We start from the raw sequence: 19,951 nt of genomic DNA, 5'->3' as shown, positions 1-19,951 counted from the left end.
GTAAGTGGGTTGGGTCCGAGTAGCCATGTTTGTCACCTGGGTTAAAGCCAAGCCCGAGGCCTGTGACCCACCAAACGGATTAAGTTTGGGACACCAGGAGAGAGTTGGATTTGGGCCTTGCCTTGGAGGGCCCAACCCCGCGATCCAGATTGTGATTGAGGGGAAGATGACTTTATAGACTCTTAAATGGTCGACTGGATGTAGTTCGGTGACGAGACAGTCGGGGTGCAACTCGCATTTGGCAAGATAATAGTTGGGGTCTGATAGTGCCATTGGGGAACCACTCCCGAACACTATTCAGTGTCTAGAACAAGTTTCAAGAGAATCCTCTAAAATTATGAGGATCCCTTGGGATTCTCATGAACGTGGGAAGATGTGTGAAGTAGGAGAATAATGATGATCACCCCACTAACAAGAAACTATAAAAGGGGAAAGAGGGTAAAGAGAAGGTGGTTGGAAAAAGTCTGGGGAGTGAGAGACAAAGAGCAAAAACACTGGGAAACACTTGGGAACAGAGTGAAATCAGAAAGGGAATCTTGGATTAAGGCTTGGAGAGGACCCACCAGGCTAAGTTGAGAGCCCCATTAGTAGGATAGCGATATAACCCAAGTATAAATTAACTGAGGGCCCAAATACTATCACGTAAGAGGTATTTGATGCTCACATGTAATATTACTTAAAGTTACACTAGATGTAATAAATTTAACTCATTTATATATATATATATATATATATATATATATATATATATATATATATATATATATATATATATATATATATATATATATGGGTAGGGTTCAAGTTACAACTGGTATAACTCTAAGTAATATTACACTACCCAACAAGTTGTTGAATTCATATTTTGAAAATTTAACTGTTGGATTACATGTTTTATATGTACTTAACATGCACGCCAATTTTCATGCCAACCAGATGTAATTTACCATTTGATCCATAAACTCATCTTTTATACATTATATTAAATTACAAAAACTTTAATTTAAACAATTGATTGATGATATCACTATTAATTTTTGATTATCTTTAAATTTTGTAAACATAGAAAATATAAGAAGATAATGTAATTCAGAAGTAGATTTATCAAAATTCACCTCTAATTAACAAATATTGGATGGTGTAACATTATTTAATATTGGGTTCAAATTACACTTGATGTAAATCTACTTGTTATTGGATTCACATTTTAAAAGTTCCATCGTTAGATTATATATTCTACATATTTTTAACATGTATACCAATATTTATGTCAATCAGTTGTTATTTACTATTTGATACATAAACTCATATTTTATTCATTATTTTAAACCACAAAAACTTGAAATTAATTAATTGATTGATGACATGACTATTGATATTTGATCATCTTGAAATTTTGCAAGCATGGAGAATGCATAAAGATAATGTAATCCAAATGTGGATTTGTTGAAATTCACATTCAATTAAAAAATATTTAGTGGTTTAATATTGTTTTAAATTACACCAAATATAACGTGAACTTATCATTATAAATATGTGTGTGTGTGTGTGTGTGTGTGTGTAGGGTTAGGTCCAAGTTACACATGGTGTAATTCTAAGCAATGTTACACCTTCCAATAATTTATTCTTGAATTCATATTTTAATAATCCCATTGTTGAATTACATAATATATATTTGCTTAACATACATACCAATTTTCATACCAATCGAATGTCATTTTCCATGCGATCATTAAACTTATCTTTTATAAATTATTTTAAGCTACAAAAACTTGAATTTAAACAACTGATTGATAATATGACTATTGATCTTTAATCACCTTAAAATTTTGCAAGCATGGAGGGTATATGAATATGCTGTAATCTAACGATAAGTTTGTCAAAATTCGCATCCACTAATAATTTATTAAGTGATGTAATATAAATATAAATATATATATATATATGGTAAAATACTATTTTGGTCCCTAAACTATAACAAAATTTTGTTTTTTGTCCCTAAACTTTAAAAAATTCTTTTTTCATCCCAAAAATTTATAAAGATAAAAAAAAAAAAAAAAGTTTAGAGACAAAAATAGGGATCAATGGTCTTGTACAATTAATTATTGGGGATTAATAGGGATCAATGGTCTTGTACAATTAATTATTGGGGGCTAAAATTCTATTGTTTGAGTAGCCCTAGTTTTGAGTGAATCATATATATACGAGCGTTTGTGTTCATTGGTTTTTTTTTTTTTTTTTTTTTTTTTTTTTTTTTATCTACATGCCATAGATTTAGGTTAAGTTTCCTATTTTCTAACATAATTTAATCTTAATTGGGTTATATTCAAAGTGATAACTTAGTGATAATGAGGTAATTTTTGTGATGCTTCACATTTTGTGGTTCAAAATTCATCTCACCTCCCTTACTCTCTATTGTATCCCAAAAAAAAGAAAGAAAATCATATTGAAATGGAGCCGTGGCCCAATCCATCTAATCATATCTATTGTCCAAACTTTAAAGTCCTGTCCCTCATCATGAATAATGAACTATTAATGAGAAGTTGAGAACCTCAAAAATGAGTAGATGTACGTCAGTATGTGTATTAAATGTCCTTCACATTTATCTTGCTCTACCTTATCTCCAAGCATGAGGAATAAAATAACATAAATGACAACAATTCTTGGTGTACGTATGTGTATGTACATACCTCAGTCGAAAGGCTACTTGTATCTTCTACCGTAAGCTTACCATTTCCCTTTGGAACTGAGAAACGCATCAGTACCACTCCACATAGTCCAAGATTGCATCTCTTCCTCAGATAGGCCTTCATACTCAATACTGACACCTTTGGTGTCAAATTTGATATGCCTAAGCAAGTCAAAATGATGAGCATATGATTGAATATAGTCGAAAACTTGATGTTGTTTAGGAAAGTCTTCTATCACTGAAGAAGGCCATGGAAAATCTGATAACTGATATAGTACTTTTGGAGTTTGGAGTCTAGTGGTCTCTATGGTTTTGGTCCATACTCCTCCAATGTTGCTTTTGGCTTCAAAAACGATAGGATGGAAACCCTTTGACAGTGTGTACTTGCAAGCCAGGAGGCCACTGATACCGGTTCCGATAATGGCTACCTTTCTCTCCATAGCTTATCAATTTGGGGAGAGAGATGGGGGTGAAGGGAGAGAAAGAGACAAAGAGTTCCTTTGTTTGTTTAAAAGTATAAAAGAGAGAGAGAGAGAGAGAGAGAGAGAGAGAGAGATGCAAATGTATCTCTCTTTTGGAAAGGAGAGAAGATATGAGTAATAAAGAAAGTCTAGATAGCAAAAATGCCCCCACTGCCTCGCTTGATCTGTTCCATCCTACATGAATTTTTCTTTTCATGAAAAGGTGATAGGGTTAGGATGGATTTTGCTTGCCCCGTCCTGTCCCGAGTGTTATATAATTATTTATTTTGATACATACATATATATATATATATACACATTAATTTTTATACATATAATTTAATCTTCTCTATACATGTGCTAGTTATAATTTATTTATTTTTATACAAATTATGTTACCAACTCTAAAATACTTGTCTCTCATTCTCTCATAGTACTCTCAAGTTCACCATTATATTTTTCATATTTGTCTCATCATTGTTGGAGCAATCTCATTAGGATAAGTAAAACATTTCAAATCCACCTCAAATCCAATTTATACATCTAACCCTGTCACATCCTATTGTCATCCCTAAACTAAACTAGTATTCATTATGTTTATGCCTCCCATTGGAAAGGGCAAATTGCATCTTGAATTCCATGATTTAAGAGGCTGGTTTTAAAATAATCCTTGTACTTTAAGTTTTGAATTAAAATCTCTATATACTCTAAAAAAGATATCAATTTAAACCATAAACCCATTGTAAGTGCACAATTGCACCTGGACCCAAGAACAGTTATGAGCTCAGGCCCAATGAGCCTTAAACAATAAAAATTCGTAGAGAGTGGGCTTGAAACCCAGGTTAGAAGTGAGTGAAGATTAAATGACAAACTAAAGATTGGCGGTATTTGGGAACAGCAAGGAGTAACGTAAATAGGTCTCCTCGGACGTAAGCCGAGAGCTATTCTTATATTATCTCTCTCTCTTTGTCTTTTTTTTCTTGTTAGGTTACAAAAAGTCCTCCTTCTTTCTGTTCTAGGTCCTCCCTTAAATACTCTTTTTTTTAATACTTTCTACACGTGCTGCCCCAACCCCTCCCTTAGCCTAGATATTTCTTTTCTTAGTGCCTTTGAACAGTAACTAGAAGTTTCTCTTTCACTGTTCAAGTGTCACCTCCCCATTAATGCGGCCAGGGTGGTAGGTGCAGGGTCTTTAATGTGGAGGTAGCAGCCTTTATCTTTGACATTTCTTCAACACCGGTGCTTCTGGGGCATTCTAGGGTTTCCCCCTTTTAACCATTGGCCTTAACTGTGCCATCCCCTAACCTTTACTATGAAATCCCGAGTTCTTCGGTGCTCACCCGAGGGTAAGCTCACCCGAGGGTAAGCTCACCCTCGGCTGGGTCCTCGGATCCTCGGCGCATGGGCCGACCCATAGTATTAACAACTTCTAAACCCAGGGTCAGGTCAGCCCTCCTTAACACGGCCCAAAAGGCCCATGTTCCCATCAGGATCTTTTTACCCCCCCACAATAGCCCCTCAAAACTCTAATTTTCAACGTCCGAGGAGAAAAATAGGGTTTTGATCTGACGAGAACCTGCTCTACACACTTTATAAGTGATGGCACGTGTGGAAATCGTTTCGCGTCCCAGAAGATGACACTTGGCGGTTTTATTTTCGAAAACGCGCACATTTATTACTGTAAGTTACTCTTTGTCTCCCACGTTCAACGGTGAGATGGGCATCCAACGGTTCTCATTACTCCACAAAATTTTAGGCGGGACAGACATAATTTCGAGGCCGCCTTTTCGCACGTCGTGACGCTTCGGGAACCCGCGCCTTCATTTAATTCCTCAGGGGGTAATCCCATCAAGACATCAGTCATCATACCTTACCTTGCAGAAAACCGTGGAGATTTGCACACCTTCAACCTTGTAAGTTCTTGCTCCTATTCGTAACCTCTTCTCCTCGATATTTGTCCTCGGCTACCAATACAAACACTCTCCCTTTTAAAGTTTAGTCTATCGTCTTTCTGTAATGGGAAAATTTAAGTGTCTAGTTGATACCGCCGCTGGGATGGAAGGCTTTAGAGCTAAATACCATATTCCCAGTGACGTAGGGCTAGAATACTGCCCGGCAACAGCCGTGGCCGGTTCTAGGAAAGAGGGAGAGGTTATCATCCCTATGATAGCCTTCATAGAGGGTGGGATGACCCTTCCAATGAAACCCGTAATGAGGGAGTATCTTCGCAACCACCGGTTGTGCCCCGACCAATGCCTTCCAAACGTTTTTAGAGTTCTAGGTAATGTAGATGCTCTAAACGAGCAGATGGGTTTAAACCTCACATGGCACGATGTCGTGTTCCTATATGAGTCCCACAAACTCTCTAAGGTAGGTTATTACATGAAATCTCGGTCCAGCACCGTTAGGCTAATCTCCGTCCGCCCAAATCAAACAAAGGCATGAAGGACGACTACTTGATCGTGTCCGGAACTGGCACGATGGCTTCCACTGCCCAGTTCAGTGGGGGGATCCAGGTGCGACGCCGTTAGGATTAATCTCCCCACAACACAACCTCTCCTAACACACACACAAAAACGCGTATTTGTATTTACTTAAACTTGTTAAATATTTGTGTGAATCTAATCAGGTTTGTTTGTTTTGACGTCTTTTTCGCAGATAAGCAGCACGTGCGTCCTCGTCTGAGTCACTGTAACGTTGCCGATCTAAACCGAGTACTTCGCTCCGAGGTGTTCGTCAGCGAAGACTTACAACTCCGGGCTGCTCACCTCATTCTCGGATACACTCCCCTTTCCAAAGACTTCCAAGAGATAGAGGACGCCATTATTGCAGGCGACCGAAGACGGAAGAGGATCAACGTAGCTCGGCGCCATTTTTTGGACGACCGTGACCTGCCGGACACTCCTAACACTATTTTGTACAACCGGCCGATAGCAGCAGTCCCCCTCGCCGTGCACTCACAAACAACTGTCATTCCAGAAGAGCAGGTGTCTTCTTCACACACACTTGACGACGAGATAGATCAATTCCATCTCGAAGACACCGAGAGACCTCGCGGGAACCAGTTTGTGGTACTTTCCGACGAGGAAGAAGAAGCCACCGAAGCCTCTGGAATTGCTGGGTTTGTGGTTGCCCTTCCCGAGGACGACGTAGAGGAAGACATGGGACGAATGGAGGGTCTCCTCACCAACAGGGCTGCCAAAGTTGCAGCGAAAAAGAAAACGGGGACGTCCCAAGTTCCCCCAGCTTTACCTCCTCCTCCTCCTCCTGCTGAGCCAAAACTGCCGGCCGAGGATCCCAAGAAGAAGAGGAAGGGGGATGATGAGGGGACGATTAGTAAAGACCCCAAGAAACCACGCCAACAACTCCCACCGGCCCAGCAGCAGAAGCTGGACAAGGGCAAGGGTAGAGCCCGTTCAGCTGAACTTGGGGAAATCAGGGATGAGGCTGTAGTGCGCCGAGCACCGACCACCTGGTCCCCCGATCTAAGGTTGGACGGCGTTCCCATCTCTTGCCAGTCCAGTATAAGGGCGGTTCAACAAGGCCATGCTCACCACCTGGCCGAGGTTCTGGAACGCCCTCTTCTACTGCCCAAGGATATGGAGACCTTGGAAAAAATGGGCCAGCCACAACTATTCCTCTCCCTAAAAAGAGACTTAGCGCTGGTAAGTGTTTCTCCTTTTAACAATATTTATAAGTAAATTTGTTTTCATTATTCCTAACTCCATCATACTTTGTTGCAGGCTATTCAGGAGGTCTTTGTAGCTGAAAAATTTATTGAAGACACTCGGAAAGTAGCCAGAACTGAGCTCGAAATAAGGTTGGAGACTGAGAAGTCCTTGGGCATAGCCCTTGCCGAGAATGAGAAGCTGACCTCGGAGGTAGCGGAGCTGAGGAGAGAGAAAAACGGGGTCGAGTCAAACTTGAAGACTATGAAGACCCAGATAGAAGGACAGCGCAAGCTCCTTCGTGAAAGAGATGAAGAGCTCTCCCAAGCTCAAAGGGAGTGCTCGGATCTGAAGGAGCAACTGGCGCTGATGAAGGAAGAAGCCAGCTCCTTCCAACTCTCTCTTCAAGCTGCCAAGCAGGCAAGTTTCGATGAAGGGGTAGCAACCACCGAGGAACAGCTGACAGAGGAGTTCGCGGCTTTATGCCGCGAATACTGTCAAAAAGTATGGGGGGAAGCTTTAAACGCAGCAGGAGTTCCCCAATCTTCGGATTTGAGGAAGTCCGAGAACGTTTGGCTTCCCCTAGATATACAGGAGATTGAAGAGGCTCCTGTTGCTGCTCCTACCCCTGAGACGACTCTTCCTGCTTTACCTCCGATGGTCCCACAGCAAATTCCCGATCCTACAGAACCTTCTGGTTCCAACAAAGAGAAGGAAGGAGGAGGGGATGCAGAGAAGGATTTAAGCCAGATAATGGAACCCATCGTCCTTTCAACGAAGACAGCGGATAAAGGAAAACAGGTTATGACTCCTTTTGAGCTGGAGTTGAGAAAGACCGAGGGCACTAGCACCTCTCAGCAAGATCCTCCTCCAACAGCTTAGGACTTAGCTTAGGGCTTCTCTTTTTCCCCTTTTTTTTTTTTGGAATTATATGTAATGCATACTCAATTGATTAATGAAGAACGATTTCGTTTACTTTTCACTTGGATTGTCTCTGTTTCTACTTTACTTTTTTTTTGTACTTATCACAAAAGTTTCCCATTAAGTCACATCAAAAGTTTCTCAGAGTATAAAAATCTAACTCCAAGGATGGCACAATCATAACTTCCACATAGTCATGCGTGTATTACTAAAGATTTAATACAAGGTGAGATAGTTAATACGTTTGAACAATGCCTTGATTAAAAAGGAAAGAGGACTTCATATAATGATTAAGCCCTTACTATGCATAACACTGTTTCTAGTAGGATGTAAGATCCGATGACCATTCCTTATACAAAATTGCTTAACACTTGAAGATATGAAACTTAAGATCCGAGTTAATAAACAGTAAGGTATTAACATCCAGACACAATCAAAAGTTAAGTTTAGTCAAAGTCATCGTCCGAAGATAAATCTTAAGCAATCTTTCGTTTAATTCTTCAAAATTGTAACTGTAAATGATAAAACATTAATTTCCACAAGATTTATGGTCCGAGGACTGCACTTAACCAAGTTTCTGTTTGATTCTTTAAAACAATAACTTGAAATGTTAATTTTCCCAAAGTAGGAGGCCCGAAGACCCGACATAACTAAGGTTCTGTTTAACAAATGATAAGACATCAATTTCCACAAGGTTTGTGATCCGAGGACTACACTTAACCAAGTTTCTGTTTGATTCTTTAAAACAATAACTTCAAATGTTAATTTTCCCAAAGTAGGAGGCCCGAAGACCCGGCATAACTAAGGTTCTGTTTAACAAATGATAAGACATCAATTTCCACAAGGTTTATGGTCCGAGGACTACACTTAACCAAGTTTCTGTTTGATTCTTAAAAATTGTAACTTCAAATGTTAATTTTCCCAAAGTAGGAGGCCCGAAGACCCGGCATAACTAAGGTTCTGTTTAACAAATGATAAGACATCAATTTCCACAAGGTTTGTGGTCCGAGGACTACACTTAACCAAGTTTCTGTTTGATTCTTTAAAACTATAACTTCAAATGTTAATTTTCCCAAAGTAGGAGGCCCGAAGACCCGGCATAACTAAGGTTCTGTTTAACAAATGATAAGACATCAATTTCCACAAGGTTTGTGGTCCGAGGACTACACTTAACCAAGTTTCTGTTTGATTCTTAAAAATTGTAACTTCAAATGTTAATTTTCCCAAAGTAGGAGGCCCGAAAACCCGGCATAACTAAGGTTCTGTTTAACAAATGATAAGACATCAATTTCCACAAGGTTTGTGGTCCGAGGACTACACTTAACCAAGTTTCTGTTTGATTCTTAAAAATTGTAACTTCAAATGTTAATTTTCCCAAAGTAGGAGGCCCGAAGACCCGGCATAACTAAGGTTCTGTTTAACAAATGATAAGACATCAATTTCCACAAGGTTTGTGGTCCGAGGACTACACTTAACCAAGTTTCTGTTTGATTCTTAAAAATTGTAACTTCAAATATGAGAGCTAGCCATAACTTTGAAACATTAATTGACAAAAGCTTATTTGATTAATAATAATACCTTCTAAGATTATTTACATTCCATGGACGTGGTACAACTCGTTCATCCAGGTCAACTAGCCTATACGACCCTATGCCTGCTATTGAAACAATGCGGTAGGGGCCTTCCCAGTTAGGTCCTAGCTTACCCCATGCTGGGTTCTTAGAAGTGCCTACAACTTTCCTTAATACAAGATCACCAGGCGCAAGTGGCCTTAGCTTCACGTGGGCATCATGTCCTTGTTTTAGCTTCTGCTGATAATAAGCCATTTGGACCATAGCTGCCTCACGCCGTTCTTCAAGTAAATCAAGATCTCTCTCTAGAAGTTCCTTGTTATTCTCTGGACTAAAAGAACTTGTCTTTAGAGTAGGAAATCCAGACTCCAATGGTATCACCGCCTCGGCTCCATAAGTCATAGAGAATGGCGTTTCTCCAGTGGACCTGCGCGGAGTGGTCCGATACGTCCACAGGACATGAGGGAGCTCTTCTACCCATCTGCCTTTCGCATCATCCAACCTCTTCTTGAGCCCGTTGACTATGACCTTGTTAACGGCCTCGGCCTGTCCATTTCCTCGAGGATAAGCTGGGGTAGAGTATCTATTTGTGATGCCCATGTCACCACAGTACTGCCTAAAGGCGTTGCTGTCAAATTGAACGCCATTGTCCGAAATAAGAGTATGTGGTATACCAAATCTAGTAACAATATTCTTCCAGATAAACTTCTTGGAATCAACATCTCGGATATTGGCTAAGGGCTCAGCTTCGACCCATTTAGTGAAGTAGTCTGTCCCTACGAGCAGCCATCTTTTGTTTCCAGCAGCTCTCGGGAATGGCCCTACAATGTCCAAGCCCCATTGCGCGAAAGGCCAAGGGCTAGAGAGAGGGTTAAGAACCCCTCCAGGTTGGTGGATATTAGGGGCGAATCTCTGACATTGATCACATTTTCTGGCATAGTCCTGAGCCTCCCTCTGCATATTAGGCCACCAATAACCCTGAGTCAGGGCTCTATGGGCTAAGGACCTTCCCCCAGTGTGACTCCCACAAATTCCTTCATGCAATTCCTCCAGCAATGATTCTGTTGATTCAGGGTGTACACACAACAAATACGGTCCTGAAAAGGATCGTTTGTATAACTTCTGGTCCTCGGACAACCAGAAACGCGGCGTCTTTCGACGTACCTTTTCTGCTTCGACCTTGTCTTCAGGAAGGATGTCATTTTTAAGAAAAGATATGATCGAATCCATCTAGCTAGGACCAGGCCTTATTAGATGGATACGAGGTGCATCAGCAGTTACAAGAGAAGGTTCTACCAGATCCTCAACGAGAATAACCCTTGGTAGACCTTGAGCCGAGGATGTGGCCAGTGTAGCCAAGGAATCTGCATGAGTGTTTCCACTCCTAGAGACATGAGCTAAGACAAAGGAGTCGAATTCAGCTTGCTGACGTTTAACCTGGGCCAAATAATCCTGCATTCTGGGGTCCCTAGCCTCCATGGTCCCCATGACTTGGCCGACCACTAACAGAGAGTTTGAGAACACATGGATTTCCTTGCCACCCATCTTATGTACCATTCGCATGCCTACCAAGACTGCTTCATACTCAGCCTCATTATTAGTAGCCGAGAAGGCCAATCTCAAAGATTTTTCAAAGACAATCCCTTCAGGGGACATTAGAACAAGTCCAACCCCAGACCCTTTATGATTAGCAGCCCCATCCACATAAACTTTCCAAGCCGAGGGCGATACGGCTGTGATCACACCAACTGATTTTTCACCCATGTGCGCTTCCTTTGAAGTTTCTTCTAACAATGGTTCAGTAAACTCTGCCACCAAATCAGCGAGGACCTGCCCCTTCACCGAAGTGCGAGGCTTGTATTTAACATCAAAGGCTCCTAAAATGGTTCCCCATTTTGCCACCTTGCCAGAATAATCAGCACTACGCAACACAGCCTTGAGAGGCAACTGGGTCAAAACAACCACAGTATGAGACTGAAAATAGTGAGGAAGTTTGCGCGTGGCGTGGACTACTGCCAGAAGCGCTTTTTCCAAGGGCAAATAGCGCACCTCGGCCTCATTCAAGGACTTACTAACGTAGTAAATTGGTCTCTGCAATCCATTTTCATTCCTTATAAGGACTAAACTCACCGCATGAACAGCCACGGCCAAATAAGCGAATAAAACCTCGTCCACCTCAGGACGAGATAAGATGGGCGGGCGAGAAAGATATTGCTTAAGCTGTTGGAAAGCTGACTCACAATCTTCGGTCCATTGAAACCCTTTCCACTTGTTCAACAACTGAAAGAAAGGACGGCACTGGTCAGCTGACCGAGAAATAAATCTATTCAGCGCAGCAATCATTCCGGTCAATTTTTGAATCTCTTTTGGGTTCCGAGGCGGCTGCAAATTCTGAATAGCCTTAACCTGCACTGGGTTCACCTCTATGCCCCTATGAGTGATCATATATCCTAGGAACTTTCCAGATCCCACGCCAAAAGAACACTTGGAGGCGTTAAGGCGCAACTTATACTTCCTCAGCATCTGGAAGGTGTCGGCCAAATCTGTCATGTGCGAAGGTACCGTCTTACTCTTTACCACCATATCATCCACGTATACTTCTATGTTTTTCCCCAGTTGCTGTTCAAACATTCGGATCATCATTCTTTGATAAGTAGCCCCAGCATTTTTTAACCCAAATGGCATGACCTTATAATGATAGTTCCCGGTTGGTGTAATGAAAGCAGTCTTCTCCTGATCTTCTAACGCCAAGGGAATTTGATGGTAACCCTGGAAGGCATCCAAAAAGCTTATCCGAGGATGTCCGACGGTAGCATCTACCAGTTGATCAATCCGTGGCATTGGGAACGAATCTTTAGGACAGGCCTTGTTCAGATCAGTAAAGTCCACACATACTCTCCACTTGCCGTTCTTCTTCTTAACGACAACAGTATGAGCCAACCATTCAGGGTAGAAAACTTCTTTGATAGCCCCCGCCATTTTGAGTTTAAGAACCTCTTCCTTCACAGCCTCAGAATGTTCTCGGGAAGATCGCCGAGGTGGCTGCCTCCTCGGAACAATGGCCGGATTGACATTTAAATGATGACAAATAAAGTTCGGATCTACACCTGGAGCCTCATAGGGGTTCCATGCAAAGACATCTAAATTATCCTTCAGAAATTCCAACAACTCCATCTTCTCTTGGTATGGCAAAAGTATGCCAACTTGGAAGAACCTCTCTGGATCATCTGCTATTACAAACTTCTCTAACTCCTCGCAGACAGCCTCATCTTCTGTCATCGCTCCAGGTGCCTCCGGAGCTGTTAATTGCTATGACTCCTGGATGGGCAAGGTTGATGACTCCATTTCTGACTGACGAAGCACCGCAGCCGATATGCATTGCCTAGCAACTACCTGGCTGCCGAGGATTTCCTCAACATGCTCCCCCGAGGGGAATTTCACTTTAACATGTAAGGTGGAAGAAACAGCTCCCAAAGCGTGCAGCCATGGCCTGGCGAGGATGGCTGTATATGGAGAGTACGCGTCAACCACAATGAAATCTACCTCAATCGTTTCTGTGCCGGATTGAACGGGTAGACGGATTTGTCCCTTTGGCACAACGGCCCTTCCTTCAAAGCTTATAAGTGGAGAATCATAAGGAGTTAAATCTTCCAACTCCAACCTCAGTCCTTTAAATAGATCAGGGTACATGATATCTGCACCGCTGCCTTGATCTATCATCACCCTTCTCACATCATAATTCCCTATCCTGAGGGTAACCACAAGAGCATCGTCATGGGGCTGGATAGTCCCTACTTTATCCTCCTCGGAGAAACCCAAGACAGGTAAAGTGCTCTTTAATCTCTTCGGCCTGCTACCTACATCCTCGGCCTGCGGATGAGAAACTGCCATAATCCTAGTGGGACCTGAACCGGTCCTACCAGGTGCAGCGAAGATAACATTAATTGTTCCCAATGTTGGCCGAGATGAACTGTTCCTCTGGTTGTTTGAACCAACTTGACTTACTTGCCCAGTGGGCTGACACAAGTGCTGCTTTAACTTTCCCTCACCGACGAGCTGCTCTAGATGGTTCCACAGGGTCCGACAGTTCTCAGTAGTATGGCCCACATCCTGATGGTACTGACAGAAAAGGTTTTGATTTCTTCTCGCAGGGTCCCCTGCCATCTTGCCGGGCCATCTGAAAAAGGGCTCTTTACGAACTTTTTCTAATAACTGATGCACTGGTTCTCGGAACACAGTATTTACAGCCTGGGGTGCTGCCGAGCCGGATTGTCCGAAGTAATCCCTCCTCGGCTTGTTGTTGTGATATCTGTCCGACCTGAAATCCCTTCTCTCCTGCGGGATAACCTTCTCCTTTCCTTTTCCTTGCTGCTGGTCTTCCTCTACCCTTTTATATTCATCAATACGATCCATAAGACGGCGTACGCTGCGGACGGGCTTTTTCGTCAAAGACTTTCTTAGGTCGTGATCAGTAGGGAGGCCTACCTTAAAGGTATTAAGCACCACCTCATCAAAGTCGCCATCTATTTCATTAAACATCTCCCAGTATCTGTCGGAGTATGCTTTCAGTGTCTCCCCTTCCTTCATGACCATGGATAGCAACGAATCCAATGGCCGAGGGACTCTGCTACACGTGATGAAGCGCGAAGCAAATGCCCTAGTTAACTCCCCAAACGAGCCCACAGACCCCGATTTGAGACCGTTAAACCATCTCATAGCCACAGGTCCCAAGCTGGAGGGGAAGACTTTACACATCAAAGTCTCATTATGAGAGTGCACTGCCATCCTTTGGTTGAAGTGACTCACGTGTTCCACCGGATCAGTCCGGCCATTATAGATGGTAAAGGTGGGCTGGGTGAACCTCCTGGGAAGCCTCCCCCTCTCAATCCTCCGTGAAAACGGAGATTTAGAGAGTTGGTGCAACGCTCTACTCATGGTATCGTTGCCCAAGCCCCTAGAACGAAGCTTCTTACGTCTGCGAGTTGATTGGTCGTCCTCCTCGCCGGAGGATGTTGCGCTAGTGGGGGAATATGACCTTGAACTGTAGCCAACTCCCCTATCCTTCTCTGAGGAAGAACTAGATGAGGACGGGGAAACCTTACGTTTAGCACAGCGTAACTTCCTCTTTAAACGATTAATTTCCTTCTGCATGGATTTAGACCCCTCATCGTGGGTAGTGCTACCCCCTCCTTGAGTATGGCTAGCCCCTGGGTATTCTGTATGGACGCTTCCCTCACGATCCCTAAGATGTTCAAGACGTTCGAAATGATCTTCCGGTTGTGATCCTTGTGACTCTGCATGGTGAGAGCCTAAGCCTGCCATAATATCCCTACTACTTCTAGACTAGATTCCCACAGACGGCGCCAATTGTAAGTGCACAATTGCACCTGGACCCAAGAACAGTTATGGGCTCAGGCCCAATGAGCCTTAAACAATAAAAATTCGTAGAGAGTGGGCTTGAAACCCAGGTTAGAAGTGAGTGAAGATTAAATGACAAACTAAAGATTGGCGGTATTTGGGAACAGCAAGGAGTAACGTAAATAGGTCTCCTCGGACGTAAGCCGAGAGCTGTTCTTATATTATCTCTCTCTCTTTGTCTTTTTTTTCTTGTTAGGTTACAAAAAGTCCTCCTTCTTTCTGTTCTAGGTCCTCCCTTAAATACTCTTTTTTTTAATACTTTCTACACGTGCTGCCCCAACCCCTCCCTTAGCCTAGATATTTCTTTTCTTAGTGCCTTTGAACAGTAACTAGAAGTTTCCCTTTCACTGTTCAAGTGTCACCTCCCCATTAATGCGGCCAGGGTGGTAGGTGCAGGGTCTTTAATGTGGAGGTAGCAGCCTTTATCTTTGACATTTCTTCAACACCGGTGCTTCTGGGGCATTCTAGGGTTTCCCCCTTTTAACCATTGGCCTTAACTGTGCCATCCCCTAACCTTTACTATGAAATCCCGAGTTCTTCGGTGCTCACCCGAGGGTAAGCTCACCCTCGGCTGGGTCCTCGGATCCTCGGCGCATGGGCCGACCCATAGTATTAACAACTTCTAAACCCAGGGTCAGGTCGGCCCTCCTTAACACGGCCCAAAAGGCCCATGTTCCCATCAGGATCTTTTTACCCCCCCACACCCATCTATGGTGGATCGGTGATGTCATTAATTAATAACAAACACTGAAATGAAATGATGTCGTATGGTAATTTTAACATCATGTGTTTGTTATACATGAACATGTGTTTGTTATACATGAACATGATTTCATTTCAAGTCACATTGTATTTTTCATTTTTGACTTCATGTATAATGGTTGTATGATTTGAATAGATTTTTTTTCTTTTCTTTTTTTAAGTGAAGGGTTTTCTTAAAAACTGTTGAAAGTGCGAGGTTCAATATGTAAACACCTTAAAAATCTGTGGGTTCAAATGTAATTTATCAAAAAAATTATAGAATTTGTGAAGCCAGATAGAAGGGTACTTACTTTAATTTATTATGAACAACAGTAATTAGAAAAGCTTTTTCTTTTTAAACGTCTTTTTCTCAAAGTCTATTTATTATTTTTGATGTATAGAAAGTTAAAACATAGGTAAGAAGAACTGGAATTGAAATCATCTCAAAGATGAAACTATCTCTGCCTAATAGTTTGAGTCCTCTAGAGACACTTCAAGTAAATACAAATGGTCGAGTAAACTTATTGAGAACAAAACCATTGCTAATAAAGTTTGATGTGTTGCCACATTAATTTACATCCACATTACCAGCATGTCAGCCTCATGTATGTTTTTTTGAGATATTAATCCGAAGGGTATTCCTAAACTTTAGAATAGGAGTCCGGACAATGTCTCCTCCCTCAATCTTTGTCCACCTACATATATGAAGAAAATAAATAAATAAATAAGTGTGCAATTCATGCACACATACTCCTGTGCATGCCTAATGATCTAGAAATATCTCATACACCATTTATATCTCACAATATGTAATCAGCTTGATGTATATAACCTTTATATGATATATATCTTCTCAATGATGTTACCTGTATTTAGTTACCAAGACATGGAAAAATAGGGACATTAACACCCTACTATACTCTGAGCCAGCACAATGCTTTATTCCCCCACCAAAAGGCATGAAATGCTTCGATATGTCATTTGCTTTGAGGTCCTACATATCATGTTGCATGACAACAAAAAAAAAAAAACAATAATTAGATAAAGGGCAATGATTTAGAACCATAAACTTCATGGTTATGTGGCTTAATTAAAACTAATTCAACCACCTTCCAACGCCATGGGTTGAATGCAAGAGGATCCTCAAATGTATTAGGGTTTAATTGAAGAGCAGATGTGACAACCACGATAGCCCACCCTGCTGGAATTGTGTATCCTACACAAAATCAACTTGTCAATACACGTATTAATTATTATACTGTATACATAGTATATATGATCTAAATTGAAGACTTAACAAAGCTTTAGCATGTTTACCATTCACTTGGATATCCTTCAGTGCTCTTCGTATCAATCCGGGTGTCACACTTGCTAGCCTAAGAGTTTCATTTATAACCTGTAATAATGAACACGCAAAATTTTGTAAGAAATGCCAATTTAGTTTTATTGTACGTACTATAAGGTGTGTATTTTGTACATGTAACTCACATATAGTGTAAACGTCATCGATTTATATTCTTCCCACGTGATTGGAGAATCTGGGATTTCTCTCCTTTTCAGAATTTCCTCATGTTCAGCCTGATTATTGAACACAAATGTTAAAAACTCGAAAGACATATTATAAACAGCCGTAATAACCAAGATTATGCTATGTTACGTATACTTGGAGAGGGTTTCACTATATTTATGTTTCTACTTTCAGAAAAGTTTGTATTTAAATTAAAGTATTGCCAATAACACGAAGGGGATTGATTCTCACCATCTCAATGACCAAAAACCACTTATTAGAATAATAGTTAAGTAATTGAATTGATCATTGTTTTTTTATATCATTTTTTCCCTTTTTGAGAAACAAACTTGCACAAATACAAAGAAGAGGGAATGAGCCTGCAATGAGTTTAACATTTTAATTATTTAAGACTCACGGCAGTTTAATATGATATCCCTGTAGAAGATCCTAAGTTTGAATTATGTTAACTTTGCCACTATGTACAAGATGAGATGTAACCTCACTCAAAAGACTGGTATACATATTTTATGTATATAAACAGAAACCATAAGCTAGTAACTCCTCAACATGTACAAAATTGGATATATCATATGTGCCATCTATATCTGGTGTATGAGACAAAAAAAAAAAAAGGGATGAAACTCGTGTAATTATTCAGTGTCCTCGTAGCAGAATAAATGCATGTTTTCTTCTCTAACATGGATAGTAGGTCTTACAATGAAATAAATTAGTCAAAACCCATCCATCTAAATTAGTTATTATAAATATAGTGCTCAACAGTTTGTTAAGAATAATATAATATACTTACTGTCAATTCCTCTAACACCTTAGGGTTCTCGGAAAGTAGCTTGAAAGCTAACGATAATGTCAATGAAATTGAATCATAACTGACAAAAAGCAGCCCAAACATTAACTGAACAACAAATTCCTCAGTTAGGAAGTTCTCAAATTTCATGTCTTTAATGATATGATCAAGCACATCTCCCTGATGTGTCCCAGGTGATGCAAGCCTCTTGTTTAATACATCCCGCATGAGATTCAATGCCTTCTTATGGTCCTGAATGAGCTTAAAAGGTCGAACCAATAATATTCATACAAAATTGTACAAGAGGGAAAAAACGTTTCATTTACCTCTAAACATTTATGGTAAGCGGTACCAGGGAAGTTCAAGGGAAAAGAGAGAAGGCCTTCTGAAAAGCTGACAAAATAATTGTCGGTTAAATCGATTGATGGATTTTCAGGGTCATAACTAAACGTCAGCTTTGCTCCAAAATGAAAAGCCATCTGTTATTGACCAAGTAATATGTTTTAATCATAGTGTCATACACCCAAAAAAGAAGTGTTACATATATGTAAAAAGAGATAAAACAAATTTACTGCATATCCTTTATAACTTAACATGTCAAAACTTTTAAACACAACACCAAAAAGTAATTAATTATTTTTTATGGGTTCCAGTTAGCTCAGCTGGTAAAGTTTCTGATGGTTATATAAGAGATCTGGGGTTCAATCTCTGTCTACGCCAAAAACTGATTGGTGTCTTGGTCTGATAATAAAGAGCTATTATCAGGAACGGACGCCATAGATTGAAACTTTCTAAAAAAAATAAAAAAATTAACAATTATTTTTTATTATGTTATTAATGTGACACTAATCAAATTAACAAGTTAGTCTGTAAATTTTTTTTTATAGTAAAACTGATTGTAGCTCTAGAATTTTTTATGCATAAATTTGTGACCATTTTAACATAGCAGGTGAGAATAAAAATTACCTCCGAAGCAGCAAGTTTCACTTTAATGGATTCCTGGCTTGACCAAGAGCAAATTGTTTTGTTAATCAGTTCTTCCAACTGAGGAAGAAGCTTTGCTTTGAGGCTCTCAGCACCAAAGTGACTCAAAGCTAAGTTTCTCACATACTTGTGAATGAGGCTACCATCTGGTCTATTCTCCCCTTGTTTAAAGACCTTGGCAAATAAGTCAAGGTACCATGATTCAACCAACTTTCCTTGTTGCTGCAGGATGAAATGGTTGAATTCGGGGTCTGCAGAAACCACAACAGGCCGACTTGCTATATTTGTTCGAAACAATGGCCCATATCTGCAAGATTTTGGTTACAAACCAAAAATGATCAAATTTATGTAATCTAATGCAATAATTAACTTATACACCCGAAATATGCATCTTCCCTCTCACACTGTTTAAACCTTGCAACCCTTTGGGAGAGGAAGGATGCATACATCAGATGTGAGATACCTTTTCCATCTAAAGTAGTGAAGATGAAATTATAAAGAAAGAAAAGATTTTGTTACTAATGATAAATCACTAATCGCTCTAGTTCTCAACGAAACAGGATTGTAATTTATAGTAGTACACGCAATAGCATATACCTCTGTAGTCTCTTTTTGATGAATGGGGAAACATCAAAGGAATAACTTGGAATTATCATCTGAAGGGTTTCTCCGATGAGAGGGAGGCCCATGGAACCCGGAGGCAGAATTCCATTGCACTTAGGATTTCTCCATTTGTATATCCAGTGAGTAATGCATATTACAAACGATGCTGCCAGACACAACCAAAAGGTTGACATCGCTAGCTTTGACTATGTTCAGTGCAGATATATTAAATTAAGCTGTAACAAATATTGCAATAGTGAGGCAGGTGGTGGATGTATATCAATATATGCAAGTCTTAAGGAAAGAGAGAGTTGTGGGAGAAAGACAAAAGAAAAGCTATAAGGAAACAAGAAGAGTGGTGCCATGAAATGAGTATGCAGGTGAAGGTTAAATAGATCAGCTAAGGGGTAATTTTTGTACCTGTTTGGATTGCTGTACCAGCAAGTATTGTACTAATCTATTAAAAATTAAAATGGAAAGGAGGGAAAATAATAAGACATCATATAAATCCAAAATTATATCCCTATTTGTTCTTTTTAAAGAAATAAATATTAAATTGGTCTTAAAAAAGGAATAGATA

At 40.4% G+C, this 19,951-nt stretch overlaps 2 protein-coding genes across 2 annotated transcripts; both read right to left on the bottom strand.

The window, feature by feature from the left end:
• Positions 1 to 2,727: 2,727 nt before the first annotated feature.
• On the bottom strand, positions 2,728 to 3,129 carry LOC142644563 (putative flavin-containing monooxygenase 2). The gene has a single exon (XM_075819148.1). It carries the CDS (start codon positions 3,127 to 3,129, stop codon positions 2,728 to 2,730), a length of 402 nt encoding a protein of 133 aa, XP_075675263.1.
• A 12,820-nt stretch (positions 3,130 to 15,949) lies between these two features.
• LOC142642361 (cucurbitadienol 11-hydroxylase-like) lies at positions 15,950 to 19,565 on the bottom strand. Its single transcript, XM_075816716.1, has 9 exons — positions 19,366 to 19,565; positions 18,751 to 19,075; positions 18,111 to 18,263; positions 17,788 to 18,036; positions 16,958 to 17,047; positions 16,787 to 16,865; positions 16,579 to 16,685; positions 16,336 to 16,463; positions 15,950 to 16,164 (listed from the first exon to the last, which is right to left on the bottom strand). The coding sequence occupies exons 1-9, from the start codon at positions 19,563 to 19,565 to the stop codon at positions 16,071 to 16,073; spliced, it is 1,425 nt and encodes a 474-aa protein (XP_075672831.1). The 3' UTR covers positions 15,950 to 16,070.
• Between the last annotated feature and the right edge of the window lie 386 nt (positions 19,566 to 19,951).

Source organism: Castanea sativa, chromosome 7 (genome assembly GCF_040712315.1).
Source record: "Castanea sativa cultivar Marrone di Chiusa Pesio chromosome 7, ASM4071231v1".
Lineage (NCBI taxonomy): Eukaryota > Viridiplantae > Streptophyta > Magnoliopsida > Fagales > Fagaceae > Castanea > Castanea sativa.
Note: the sequence above shows the minus strand (reverse complement) of the source record. Positions and strands in the feature narration are given on the sequence as shown.

Excerpts from the sequence above, each read along its gene's own strand:
- LOC142644563 (XM_075819148.1), bottom strand. The coding sequence starts at position 3,129 with ATGGAGAGAAAGGTAGCCATTATCGGAACCGGTATCAGTGGCCTCCTG.
- LOC142642361 (XM_075816716.1), bottom strand. The coding sequence starts at position 19,565 with ATGTCAACCTTTTGGTTGTGTCTGGCAGCATCGTTTGTAATATGCATT. Across the intron at positions 18,264-18,750 it reads TGAAACTTGCTGCTTCGGAG|ATGGCTTTTCATTTTGGAGC; the intron begins GTAATTTTTATT and ends GGTCAATAACAG. Across the intron at positions 18,037-18,110 it reads CTTACCATAAATGTTTAGAG|GACCATAAGAAGGCATTGAA; the intron begins GTAAATGAAACG and ends AAGCTCATTCAG.